The sequence below is a fragment of the Dipodomys merriami genome, unplaced genomic scaffold (assembly GCF_024711535.1).
Source record: "Dipodomys merriami isolate MVZ:Mamm:240054 unplaced genomic scaffold, mDipMer1.0.p SCAF_1, whole genome shotgun sequence".
NCBI lineage: Eukaryota > Metazoa > Chordata > Mammalia > Rodentia > Heteromyidae > Dipodomys > Dipodomys merriami.
The window spans coordinates 136,572,218-136,586,655 of NW_027202270.1; the positions used below are offsets into that span (position 1 = coordinate 136,572,218).

Consider the following 14,438-nt stretch of genomic DNA (forward strand, 5'->3'; position numbering starts at 1 on the left):
TTCATAGAAGGTTTGAGGCAGCCATGATGCTGGAGATGTTGGCCTCCGGTATAGGTAACACCAAAGTAGTCCCCAAATTTCAGGCCTTACATTGAGGCATTTAATCCATCTTATTTATTTCTTTGTTTAAATAAATAAATCACTTACATTGGGTTTGAATCCAGTGCTTTGTGTTTACTAGGTAGGCACTCTACACTTGGGCCATGCCCACAGACCTTCTTTGCTTTAGTTATTTCTTGAATAAGAACTCATGTTTATGTGTGGGCCAGCCTGGATCATGAGCCTCCTATTTACACTTTCTAAATTGCTGAGATGATAGGTGTGTGCCACCACATTGTGCTATTGGTTTAGATGGAATCTTTGTCAACTTCTTAGCCTGATCTCCTTCCTCCTGAGTAGATAGGACTACAGGTATAAGCTGCTGTATCTGGTTTAAGTTGATTTTTATAGGGGGTAAGTGATAAGAATCTAGTTTCACTTAATCTAGGTTCATTCTGCTACATTCATTTTCTCAGCACCAACGTGTTTTTTCTCTAATATTTGTTTTCTCTCGCCCTTAGCAACAATCGGTTGGCTGAAGATGCCCAGTATTTATTTCTGGGTTCTCTGTTCTGGGCCATGGGTCCATGTGCCTTCTTTTGTGTCAGTACCAGACTGATCATTGTGGCTTTATAGTGTGACTTGAACTCAGTACTTGTGATGCCTCCATTACTTTTTTTTTTTTAAGCTCAGGAAGACTAGCTATTTGTACAAACATTTCCAAACACCTTAGTCAGATTAAGTTTTCACCCTCTTACTACATCAGAATGAGGCTCAATTTCCACATACGAACCCTTGAGGGAATGTAAGGATTGTGCAGAGTAGAGTCTGGATCCCATTCTCCCTTCTGTAGCCCTAGCATAGCTGACAGATGACAACTTCTGTGCTTAGAATGGTTTCAATCTCTTCTCCTTCTTTTTCTTTCCTCCTTCTCCTCCTCCTCTTCCTCTTCCTCCTGGTCCACATCTTACCTCCTTGTCCATGACCTCCTCCTCCTCCTTCTCTTCATCCTCCTCGTTCTCTTCCTCCTTCTCCCTCTTTTTTTTTTTTTTGGTAGAACTGGGATTTGAAGTCAAGTCCTTGTGCTTGCCAGACAGGCACTTCAGTCCATCCATTACTTTCTAAACCCAGTGTTTCAAGCAGTCACTTCCCATTGGCTGGGGTTTCTGACAGGACTGCTGAGGCAGATTACAAAATGATGGAGTTGGGATTTCTCTATGTCAAAAAGAGCAAATGCGAGCTGTCCTTTAGAATGGTTGGAAGGCTTGAAGATAATGTACATAAGCACAGCAGAGTCCGGGGTGCTTGGTACTAAGTAGATGCGTAGGAATGCTGAGTGGTGGTTACGGCGAGGCTGCTGCTGGTGAGAGGAAGGCAGGGTGCCAGGCCTCTGCATGTGAAGGCTCTTGGGGATGGGGAAGGAAAGGTGCAACTGGTCTCCCTGGGTTGTCTGTCTGCATTTTGTGACACTGCAAACACAGTGTGTTCTGTTGAGAACAGTGCAAACAGCTCTCTCCAGAAATACAGCTTAGAGAGAGGACTCACTCTCAAGTGATCTTCTGGCCCAGCAACTTAGAAAGATCATGCCAGGTAAACAGTCTGGGCCCACAGTGCTAGACACAGGTTGAAGGGCTGAAGAAAGTCTTCTTTTATCCCAAGTCTAGGTCCATTGTAACACATATAAAGTAATCGTGCTGCAAATGGGCTGGTGTGTGTTGATGAATCCATTGGGCATTGTTATGCTTTAAAAAATCAAACCTCTAATGAAAAGTGTATTTCCATAAAGATCATGCCTCTTTTTTTTGTTGCAGAAAATGGAGATGCTTTAACTTCTTTATTTGGTTTCATTAGTTATTTAATATGTGTCTTAAATATCTCTGGCTATGTCATGATTTGCTGTGATGTGTAAACTCCTAAGGGCGAAGATGATGTCTGCTTCATTTACTTTCTAGAACGCCCAGAAAAATGCCATGACAAGTAGGCTTTAATCCATTTGCATGCTATTATTGTAAATTGGAATATCAATTGTGTCCTGTACAAATTATTATTTTGTTCTTATTTTAACCTTTTAAGCCCAGAAATCTAATGAAATACTTTCATAAGAGCAGCATTGAATGCTGCATAAATATTGCTTTCTTTTCATTAAAAATATTCATGTTAACTGGCTTTCTATAATAAAAATCAGGCCAATGTGAGAAATGGTGAAAATCATATAGAAAAAGAAAAGTAGAAAAGTCATGTTCCATTTCCATACACGAGATAATCATTTTGAATATCTTGGCATTTTTCCCTATATGATTCCTTTAAAGAAACTAACAGTACTGCTTAACTAATTTGAAGACTGTCAACAAGTCTTCTTGTTGTAATAATATTCGTCTTTCAGTGAGGGATCCCATGTTCTTTCCAGTAATCATCATTGTTTGGCTATTTTTCAACGTCTTGGATGTGTGGTGAAGTCAAGAAATGAGTTGGTCATGAGCTACTAGTGACTTACTCCTGTTTAAAGGAAACGTGTGGTTACCACGAAGGAAAATTTAATCCATCTTGCCCCAGTGCATTTGTTCTCTGAGAACCAGGTGAGTTACCTTTGAGGGTTTTCCTGGGATTATGTCACCCTCTGGGGCAACTTGCTGTTTCAGTAGTTGATGTTAAGAAACAAAACACCACCCTTTAAGTGAATCAGTTTTTGGAAAATAGAGACTGGCTTTATATTCCACAGCTTTGATGTGTTTAGTAGTTCCTGTAAGAATCTGCCTCTTTGGTTTTGATTGACAAGACCTTCCCTATATATTTGAGTAAGCAAGCAGTCCAGTACCAGGGTACATTTACCCAGAGCAAACTTCTGCCCCTCTTTGGGACTTTCTAAAACCTCAGGCACAAGTGTTAGCTCTACAAGAAGCGTTGGCTCCAGCAAGATCAGGTAAGTAGCTCTCAGTTTTTCTAAGTTCATTCTTCCTAAGAAGAAGCCCATAGAAGCTTCTTCCATAGAAGAAGCACCTATGATTTGGAGATGCAGCCCATCTCTTGTGATCACCAGCCAGGGTAGCCCATAGATTCAATGTCCCCTTCACTTATACATCCAGCTGTGTTCTTTCTAGTGAACCAACCATAAAAGGCCCATTCCAGTAATGAGAGCGTAGCAAATGGCTGAGACCCAGAGATGAAATACTTGACTGTAGATTTGGATTAGGTTGGAAATGTGTTCATTGTTTCCCACCGTTTGGTTTTAAATCGAATGACAGGGCTCATTACAAGTGGAAAGTGGAGACAGTTTGTGGTGAGTAAAGATACTTTCATAAATGGCCATGAACTCGGTTCTATGTCTTGGTTCTGTGGTTCATTGGATTCGTAACAGTTTATATAGGCATACCATTATTCTGGATCCCCTCTTCATTCAGGCCTCATCCCTGACACTGAAAATATAATCTTGAGCAAAGCTTATAGCATGGCATTCAAGTGTCCTGGAGCTGAATTAAAACAATATATATGTACTCACATACTATGTTGGGCTATGCATTACTTGTGAACTTCTATTTTGTGTTCATTTTAAAGAGCCCGTTGGGATAAATTTCTTCAATGTCCACATCAACTCCAGCAATTGGGTTATAATAGGAAAGTCTTGGGCGTGTACTGCTAGGGTTAGGTTCTAGAATACTTCCTATATCTCTTAGTAGAACCTGCTACTGAGGCTCTGGGCATCCTGTGCCGGACTCTGTGGGCACTTCCAACTTCCTACCTCATTTCTTCTCTTGTGCCAAGAGCAAGCTCTCTTTGACAGCCACCAGCACATTGTTGGTTGTCCCCTTGTAGGCAGCTGGGTTTGTTAAACTCTACCTTTGCATCTCTCGGAACAGCATGAAGTTCACCTGCCTTGTCCTTGGCGCCGGGGCCCTCCTCGTCCTGTGTGTCTGTGGCTCTGTCCTCAGCACCTCCAGCGAGAACCTGCGCACCTTTGTGGGTTGTGCTGTGAGGGAATTTACTTTCCTCGCCAGGAAGCCGGGTTGCAGGGGACTTCGGATCACCACCGATGCCTGCTGGGGCCGCTGCAAGACCTGGGAGGTAAGTAGCAAGGCCACTAATTTAGCATTTTCTGAAAGTGATGGGAAAGATATGAAGTTGTCCCCCTAGGAAAGCATTGATAAGATGCACATCTTGATTCCCATGGTATCTGTGCATTTGGGAGACATGTCCAGGAGGTCAAAATGGGCTCTTATTCTACACATTTCACAGATAGAAAGGGGGCCTAGCTGGGCACTGGTGGCTCACGCCTGGAATCCTAGCTACTCAGGTGGCTGAGATTTGAGGATCATGGTTCAAAGCCAGCCTGGGCAAGGAAAGTCCGGGAGACCCTTATCTCCAATTAACCACCAGAAAATCAGAAGGGGTGCTATGGCTCAAAGTAGTAAAATGCTAGCCTTGAGCTGAAGAGCTGAAGGATGGCACCTAGGCTGAGTTCAAGCCCTACAACTGACCAAAAAAGAGCGGGAGGTGCTCTGACCACAAAGTCTCATAGAGACAGTGTCCAAGCCTTTGACCTGGTCTCTTCCCTATAGCCTCCATTTGTGGTAAAGAACTCCTAAGCTGCTTGGTGAGTGAGGGGTGGTCCCAGGCCCTTCCTCAGTTGCTCACCCCAGACCTGTTCCCTGCAGGGATGATCAGTGACAGACCGAGTAAGTCCCTTTATACATAATTATACCTGGCCTTTCATTTAAAATGGGAATAAAGGGCTGGGAATGTATCTTAGTGGTACAGTGCTTTCCTCACATGCATGAAGCCCTGGGTTCAATTCCTTAGTACCACATAATCAGAAAGTGGTGCTGTGGCTCAAGTGGTAGAGTGTTAGCCTTGAGCAAAGCTCAAGGATAGTGCCTAGGCCCACAGGTCAAGCCCCAGGATGGAAAAAATAAAGTAAAATAAAACAAAATGGGAATCAAAATCTGAAAGTCAGAATCTTATTAGACTGAGATGAGGAACTGGCTGAAGAATGAAGAGGACACCATCTGATCACAACACAAGGTGAGCTGCTGACTCCCTTACCCCAGGCCCAGCTCTGATCTTGTCACTGCCCAGGTTCTAGGCCTTCCGTGACCAGCCATCAATACTGAATTTCAATGTCCTTGGCAATATGGCTTTCCCATGGACTGTTTATCTTTTAAACTTTGGCCTTTTCAGGCTAACTTTTACTTATTTATTTATTTTTATTTTTTATTTTTTGGTTCGGTGTTGGGGCCTGAACTCTGGGCCTGGGCGCTGTCCCTCAGCTCTTCAGCTCAAGGCTAGCACTCTACCACTTGAGCCACAGCGCCACTTCTGGCTTTTTTTTTTCTGCTTATGTGGTGCTGAGGAATCGAACCCAGGGCCTCATGCATGCAAGGCAAGCGCTCTACCACTGAGCCAACTTCCCAGCCCATCAGGCTAACTTTTAAAAGCTTTATAAAACTCCTTTAGTCCTTTCCCCACATTCCCCACTGTCCTTTCTTTCACAATCATACTTGTTTCCCATTGCTCCTTCCCCACGCCAGCTCCTTCTCTAAGCTGGCTGGCTTCCTGGCCAGTGCTTGACTTTCTGTTTTGCATCATCCCCCACCAAACACAGGGTTTTACATTTTGTTGGAGAACTGATCAGGGTCTCTGGTTGGACCATGGAAGTATGGGGACCATGAAAGATTGGATTCTCCTTAATCTGAGCAGCTAGTATGGGGCCTTTGCTGTACAGGAAAAGGGAGGTTAGCTACGGAAATAAGTACAAGGAGGAAATCCATCTTCCCAGAGTTCCTGACATAAAGAACACTTTTTCTTGGCAGCTTCATCAGGGAGAATGTCTGAGCATCAGGATGTTCATGGTGATAGAGGGGCTGGAGTTACTTTTTTGAAGGTAGACCTACTGCTGAAAATTGTGATAGCTCAATTACCTGAATTTATTGTGGCCAGATATAGCAAAAACAAAACAGAACAAAACAGCCCCTTCCAACCTCCAAAGCAACCAAATAAAAAAAAAGAAAGAAAGGAAGAAAAAAACACCAATTCTCCTGCCAAAGCCAAAGTGAAGTTAATAAAAAGAAGAAAAACCCAGAAAGCCCATGTAAATTCAAATATACAACAATTTTTTAGCATAAGTCTAGAATAATGTATATGAGACAGATTAATAATCTGAAATACAGATTTAACTAATGTCTGGTCTGCCTGAGGCCTTTGATAAGAAGACACAAAATAGGCGTGGGAGAAAATGGCTGAGGACAAATTCAGCTTTTCTGTGTGATCATAGGAGCTTGGCATTTCTAGAACACTCAGGCAAGGATTCCACCTCCAACCTTGCCTTGCTTATCATCTACTGTCTATCAGTCTGTCTATCTATCTATCTATCTATCTATCTATCTATCTATCTATCTATCTATCTATCTATCATCTATCTACTTTGTGTCTATGTATCTACCTACTTAGGTATGTAGCTATGCATATATTATCTATCTTCTGCCATATATATGTATCTGTGTATTTGTGTATTAATCTATGTATGTATGTATCTATTATGCATGTATTATGAATCTATGTATTATCTATGTATTTACCTGTTACCTATTGTCCTATGGGAGTGTGTGTGTGTGCACGCACACGGATCCTGGGCATTGTCCTCAAGTTTTTCTGCTCAAGGCTGGTGTTCTACCACTTGAGCCACAACTCCGCTTTCAGCTATTTTGGTGCTTCATTAAAGATAAGGATGTCATGGACTTTCTTGCCTAGGCTAGGTTCTATCTCAAATCTCAGCCTCTTGAGTAGCTAGGATTATAGGCATGAGCCACCTGCACCCAACTTCATATTTACCTTTTTTGTGTGTGTAGTGGTGGTTGTTGTTCAAGACAGGCAAAGGCATTGTCCTTTGTAACACAGTTACCTTCCTTATTACTTCCTTATAATTGCTCTCATGAGAGCAATGGATTACATTTATGGAGCACTTACCTTGCACACATCCTCGTAACTGCCACCACAATGTATAAGGCTGGTGTTTTGTGGAGGCTTCCTGGATGTCAGTGATTTTCATAGGTTTCCAGGGAGAGGCTGCTTAGCCGCAGGTCTTGAGGCTTTCCAGTGGCTTGCACTGTTTTTTCTCTGATCTCTGGGCTCTGTCCATCAGAATTACCTTTGAATTCACAGTCCGTCGAAGGTGAAGGAGGAAAGTGAGTCCTTAGCCTATCAGAAGAGTGCACGGGCCAGGCACTGTTGGCTCACGCCTGTAATCCTAGCTACTCAGGAGGCTGAGATCTGAGGATTGCAGTTCGAAGGCAGCCCAGGCAAGAAAGTCTGTGAGACTCTTGTTTCCAGTTAACCACCAAAAAATTTAAAGTTGCTGGGCACTGGTGGCTCACATCTGTCATCCTAGCTACTCAGGAGGCTGAGGTCTGAGGATTATGGTGCAAAGGCAGCTGGGGCAGGAAGGTCTGTGAGAGTCTTATCTCCAATGAACCACCAGAAAACCAGAAGTGGTGCTGTGGCTCAAGTGGTAGAGTGCTAGTCTTGAGTGAAAAAGATTGAGGACAGCACCCAGGCCCTGAGTTCAAGCCCCAGGACTGGCAAAAACAAAACAAAAGAAAACAAAAACAAAACAAGATGTGCACAGAGCATCCAGCAATCTGCCAGCTCTGCAGTCTTCCATTGGTATAACCACCAATAGTTACTGAGACCCTTCTGGGTGCTGATCTAGGTACTGGAGCATGGCAGTGGGCAAATGGATGAGCATCCTTGTCCTGCTGAAGCTCACTCACTCGAGTGGCAGAAAGGTGTCACAATAGAATAACACTGTGTAAGATGCCACATGGTGTGGAGAAGTGCAAGGCAGGAAGGGGTGCATTAGTACCATGGCGTGGATGTGGGGATGCTGCCCGTGATAAATAGGATCATCAGGAGCTGCCAACGGGTGGCCCCTGAAGCAAAGCAGAAGGGTGGTGAGGGAAGGAATCGGAGCGGAGGGACCAGCAGTGGGGCAGAGCCTGGGTAGTTTGGGAGATGAGTTATTGTGCTGTGGACGTTTGGGAGGTCAGCCTGCAGGGAGCGGGTTATGGAGGCTGGTAGGGAATCACAGGGCTCTGTGCTTTCCTGAGTGAGATGAGAAGTCACTAGTGCTGTGAGCCGAGTTGGGCGTGATCCGCCTTGAGTTTTGAAAGGCTTATTCAGGCGGCTGGCCTGCCAACAGCCTCCTCAACAGTGACAAGCCATTTGCCGTGATCTACGTGACTCCTTTGCTCCACGCTGACTGAGTGTGCTTCCTGTGTGCAGAGGCCTCTGTGGGAGCTCGTGTGGGAGCCAACCAAACCAGCTTCCTGGCTTCAGGAGTTTGTTTTCTCCTGGGAGGAGACAGAGCCATAAGTAAACAAATAGAGCCTGAGTTAATTTCCCAGAGTGCTAAATGGTTTCAAGAAAATGAATGTGGCGGACGGTGAGCTCTAATAGTTCCTTGTTTTCTACCGGTGGGGACAGAAACCCATCCTGCAGCCCCCCTACATTGAAGCGCATCATCAAGTCTGCACCTACAAGGAGACCAGACAGGTGACTGTGCAGCTGCCTCACTGTACCCCTGGAGTGAACCCTTTCTACACCTACCCCGCGGCTGTCCGCTGTGAATGTGGGGGCTGCTCCACAGCCACCACCGAATGCGAGACCATGTGAGGCCCAAGTCACAGGCCTGCAGAAAGCAGCAGGTGGTTCTCCTGATGCTGGCGCTGCCCTTCCGCCCTCTGGAGTTGAGAACCATTTAACCCCGACCGTCCCTACAGGGGAGATTACCTGTTGCCCTGCAGTCTAGCTTAAGCACAAGGCCCCGGTGCAGAAAACGTATGCTACTCAGTATGTATGCCTTCACCAAAATTATTTCTCTGCTTCAGTTTGTGTCTTTTAATTCTCTCTCAATTTGGAGAGGCAATAGCCATTGGATCCAATGTGTTGGATAAAATAAGGTCGTACGATTGGAAAGTGTAAGTTCCCCGTAAGTTCACTGCTCTCCAGTGGGATTCAGGACCAAGAGCCAGAAATGATCAAAACCAGTATACTAGTCTTCCTTATTCCAAAGGAAATCCAGTTGCAAGTTTCCTTCCAGGAAGTGCCTCACTGCCACTTGAACTGAGCAGTTACCTACACAATAAACAAACCTCTCAGATCTCTATGGAAAGGGGGTCGGTAAAAAGAATAGCTCAAAGTAACAGGTGTTTGGATTTGATTCATTCTTCTTCCAAGCAAAATTCTCTGCATGCCCTTAAAGACCTTCCTAAATAGGCCACTGGGTGAATAATTATAATCAATAATAATGATAATGTTTAAAAAAAACCTCAGAAAAAAATACAACTAGAAGCTGCAATTGAGGTTTTTAAATCTCTGAAATTATACTCATGTTTTTAGACTGTGACATTCTCCCCAAACTGTGGCAAATGGTAAATTACAAATATTCTTCTCTCTTTAGTGTGTTTCAAGTTTCAGTGGCAATTTATTAAGCCCAGAAACCTTACATGCTTGTACGGGGAAGCTGCAGTGCTGATCAAGAAGAAATGTATCTGTGATCACCCAGCTTTTGCTAAAGTCTTGCAAAAGCTGTTGTGACCTTTATTGTAAACTCTGATTTTATGCAAATGTCTTTTAATTCTGGCCTTTTGGAAGATGAATTAACCTTGTTCATTTTTTTGCATTATGCTAAGAAAATCTGTATTAATGACAATAAAATATGCTCTCTGCTTTTTGAATGCATGCAAACTTTTATGTGTCTTTTCATTTATTTAATATTTATTTATTGCTGGTACTGGGGCTTGCACTCAGGCCCTTGAGAATGCTCAAGGATGGCATTCTACTACTTGAGCCATGGCTTCATTTCCAGCTTTTTGGGTCTCACAGACTTTCCTGCCTGGGCTTGCTTTGTACTGTGATCCTCAGATCTCAGCTTTCTGAGTAACTAGGATTATAGGCATGAACCACCAGTAGTGGGCTCAGAAAGATTTTTTATTTTTAGTCTTCAGTACACTTGGTATAGATAGCAGTATGAACACTTCAACCCCAAGGTTATTTTTTTGCCCGAGTATGAATTAGAGATTTCATATTTGGTAAGGGACACAGACAGGTGACTCTGGGTAGAAGAGCAAGGTGGTACAGTCTGCAACCCTGGCACATCTCAGCTAGGAGACTTGAGCCATGCCAAGAGTCCCTAGGAAAAGGGCTGATGCTCCAGCACTGGGATGGGGTTGGACTTCTGGGAACAACAGGAGAAGATGCAAACAAAATCCACTCCAACCCAGAGCAGGTCTGCGGGCTGGGAAGGAAGTCACTCTGACACAGAAAGGAATGGAGTGCTAGGGGGTCTCTGCTAGGGCACTGGAGATTTGGGCTGATGCTAGATGCCGTCCTGGGGTTTCAAGCTGCCTCTCAGGATTTCCTGGAGGATGAGGTTTGCCAGAAGTAGAGGTGCATCAGGAAAGGTCCTGGGAAGAAATGGCTAACATTTCCAGCTGTGTGGGTAAATAAAGTTAAGGAAATACAGGGCAGGTTGAACACATCCAGTTTGGAAGTAGTGGTTTTGCTCCAGATGGGAGGAGGCAGGAGAGAGCGGGTCTCACAGGCCAAAGAGAACTTCTGCCCGACACAGCGGTGGCCTTTGGAAGGAGGTCCCAGTTATTACCTAGCTGAGTCTTGGGAGGCAGGGGAAGGCGACCCTCCTTCCACTCCTGGTCTTCGATGGAAACAAGTGAGAATCACATGAGAAGGTGGAAAGTGAGAGAACCCAGGGCCTCGAGCATGCAAGGCAAGCACTCTACCACTGAGCCACCTTCCCAGCCCAAGTTTTTTTTTTTTGTTTTGTTTTGGGTGCGGTCGTGGGGCCTGAACTCTGGGCCTGGGCACTGTCCCTCAGCTCTTCAGCTCAAGGCTAGTGCTCTACTACTTGAGCCACAGCGCCACTTCCAGCTTTTTTCTTTTTGTTTATGTGGTGCTGAGGAATCGAACCCAGGGCCTCAGGCATGCAAGGCAAGCGCTCTACCACTGAGCCACCTTCCCAGCCCCCAGAGTCGGCTTTGAACCTCGATCCTCAGACCTCAGTTAGGATTACAGGCATGAGCCACGGGTGCCTGGCTCATAGGGTTGCTCTTTAAAAGAGTGGGCTTCTGGGCAGGACGGGTCCATAGTGTATCTAAGGAGGATTGGATAAAATCCAGCCTAGCTAAGTTTTGGGCAGTGCAGCTAACAATGAGCTCTTCCCATTCATTAATTTTAATGTCATAAAATCATTTCAGTGTGAATAAGTAAAATCCATATTTAACTGAAAACAATGTATCACTGATAGAACAAATTGCATTTCATACAGTTTTCATGGGGTCTGCTTCTTCAAAACAACTTGCTCCTTACCCTTTCTCCACATCTTCTTCAGAAGCTGAAGCAAATGAGGAAGAAATACTTTTTCCAAAAGTAAAGAAAATTTCAACTATTCTTTAGCAATAATTAGTCTCTGAGTTTTATTTCCTGTTGAAATTTTCTACTAGGAAAACAGTCTTCTGGATTACAAGAATTATGGTCCTCATTTGCATAACGAATCTTCTGGCACAGTCAATAATGGTCCTTCGGTCTAATGCATAGAAGTGTGGACTGGGCAGCAGGAAGGTTTGAAGTTGTTGTGGGCCTAGAGTGTCTGAAGGGGGCGCCAAAGTGCTCTGAGCAGGTGTTGCCTAATAGAGGAACAAGCAGTTAGGGAAAGAATGAGGAAGCAAGGGAGCAGGTGCAGAGCTCTGTAATTGGCAGTGTAAGACAGCCTTCCCCCAAAGTGCAGGAACTCAGAGGATTAGTCTTGTCTCCTTTCCAGGTCCTCATTATCAGAAGTAAAGTAAACCTTTCCTAAGCTTGTTGGCTTTATAGTTGACCCCCAGTCTCTCTAGTTGGATGAATCTTTAGCATACTGCGTAACTGAATGTGAAAAAGAAAAGAATTCCTGACACAAAGATAAGGAGTATAATTTGACCTTGATGGTGACCACATGCTCCTGAAAGCGGAAAATATAAACTACCTCCACTGGGGGGAGGGGAACAAGACATTCCCCCTAACCACAATAACACAAACCCTCATTTCACTGAACTGCCAATATTATCAATATGAGAATGCTATGTTCAATTCTAGAGATTGAATTTGGGGTCTAAAATTTGCTAAGCAAGCACTCCAACACTTGAGCCATGACCCCAGTCATCTTTGCTTTTTTGTTGTTGTTGTTAGTTTTTTTTTTTGCCTGTCCCTGGGGCAACTTGAACTCAGCGCCTGGGCACTGTCTCTGAGCCTCTTTGTGCTCAAGGCTAGCTATCTACCACTTCATCCAGAGGTCCACTTCCAGCTTTGTCTGAGGAAAAGAGTCTCATGGACTTCCCTGCCTGGGCTGGCTTCAAATTGTGATCCTGAGATCTCAGCCTCGTGAGTATCCAAGATTATAGGTGTGAGCCCCGGGAGCCTGGCTTGCTCTTAAATTTTTATTTCATTTCTACTCTTATTTTTTTTATTTGCTTAAGGACTTGTGTTAACTTTGCCTAAGCTGGCCTTGAACCAATGTCTTTCTGACCGCCTCCTGGTAGCTGGGATTACAGGTGTACACAGCTCACCCAGCTGAGAATAACTTTCTTTTAGTGATGTTGAAGATAGGAGGACTATAATCGGAATAAATGCAAAGATCCCCAAGTCACAAACACAACTTAAAATCATGTGAAAGGCCAGACATCTGTCATCCCAGCTATGTGGGAAGTGTAAATAGGAGGATCAAGGTCCAGGCCACCTGGACCAAAAAACCCCAAAAACGTGAGCCTTGAAAAATAACTAATAAAAAAGCTCCAGGGTGGGCGCATGTCTCTAGTGATACAGAGCCTGCTGAGCAAGCATGAAGTCTTGACATCAATTAGGAGTACCCCAAAACAAAACAAATAACCCCCAACAAGGTGAACAAACTCACTTGAAAGAACATTTTATTCATGAAAAAGAAACTGTCTACATATAAGATAAAGGATATTGACACATGACTAAGTCACTGGCAGAATTAGGCACTTGACATATACGCACAGATCCTGTTTATTTATTTATTTTTGGATTCGCCTTGCTGCTTCCTGAACCATCCACAGTGTGGAACAGTGAGCCGTCCAGGTCAGCTGATGGAAGGAAGCCTGCAGGCTGTTTTGAAGCATGGGGGATTGTACTCAGTGCTTCACATCTGACAGGTGAGTGCTGTACCCCTCCCCTTGTCCCCAGCTCTTCTGGGCTGTTTTGAACTTCCAGCTTCCATTTCCTCTTGGAATCTACATATCACAATGAAAATATCTGGAGTGGGGGTGACACACTTTTACTGAGTGGAATGAGAACCTTTTAAACTATGTCAGAATGTTTTGAGGAGGAAGGTTTTGTTCCGTGTTTGGGTGCTACTTGAGCAAGTTGAAGAAACCTAGATGTAACATGTCCCCATTGACATATTACACTCATTAATGATACACAAAGTCCAGGCTGAGATTGGCCTGCAGTTTCAGCATGATCAGAATTGAGGCCAAGTTCAGGACAAAGTCAGAAGGAGTAATGTGTATCATATGCTAGTCCTGACTCTCTCGGCGTTTTTCAGATGGGGACAAGAGGAGGCGAGTGAATGTGCTCTGGACTTCCTAAGCCTTTGATGGTAGCCATGAGCCCTCAATTAGTAGACACGTTTCTATTATTCAAATGAAGAGAAGCTTTCAGACAGCTTGGACTAGAAATGAAATTCTTAAAAACAACAAGCAAAAAAACAAGGATTCTTTTGTCTTCCACGAAGAGGGCAAAACTGACGGGAAGAGTCGGGGGAGAGGGAGAGAGCCAGAGAGGTGTTTAGGTGAGGAGCTGGGCTGTGTAGGCCACAGGCACTACTAGCAGAAACACTTTAAAAAACACACACACACCATTTTTTTTTCTCCTAGCTCACATCAGTGGTTACAAGCAAAAAATCAGGGCTACATTTGCAGCGGTGAAAATAATCTTTGGTAAGATTCCATTTTGGGATCTGATCAAGCCCTTTCAAGAATTCTAGCTGCTTTGATGAGCCCTATTTCTCCCAGATGTATAAAAAGGTGGCCCAGTTTAAAAACCTCTCCATTGCAAGGTCCTCTGGGGACACAGGTGGGCTCCTACTTGTAAGTCAGGACACCTGGCTGCAAGTGCCGAGGTCAGGCCTTGGTCTGGGAAGGCATGCCCTTCTCAGGGAGACCAATGGGGATGGTCCTTCATCAAGGGGGGAGGCCCTTAGGGGCTTGGCTGCCCAGTGGCAAAGAACCTTCTTCTGAAACTCAATCACTAAGAGGAAGCTTGCTCCAAGGAAGGTGGTTTGTACACAGCTCATCTTCAGCAACAGTGGGATTTGAGTAAGACCACAGGCTTCCCTGTGT

The 14,438-nt window shown here is 44.4% G+C and overlaps 1 protein-coding gene across 1 annotated transcript; it reads left to right on the forward strand.

Annotated features, from left to right (window-relative positions):
• Positions 1-3,894: 3,894 nt before the first annotated feature.
• Positions 3,895-8,700, forward strand: Gphb5 (glycoprotein hormone subunit beta 5). Its single transcript, XM_069993270.1, has 2 exons — positions 3,895-4,098; positions 8,512-8,700. The coding sequence occupies exons 1-2, from the start codon at positions 3,895-3,897 to the stop codon at positions 8,698-8,700; spliced, it is 393 nt and encodes a 130-aa protein (XP_069849371.1).
• The last annotated feature ends 5,738 nt before the right edge of the window (positions 8,701-14,438 follow it).

Bases quoted from the DNA above. Each gene is read 5' to 3' on its own strand.
- Gphb5 (XM_069993270.1), top strand. From the start codon at position 3,895: ATGAAGTTCACCTGCCTTGTCCTTGGCGCCGGGGCCCTCCTCGTCCTG. The intron at 4,099-8,511 runs GTAAGTAGCAAG...CGGTGGGGACAG, and splicing joins GCCGCTGCAAGACCTGGGAG to AAACCCATCCTGCAGCCCCC.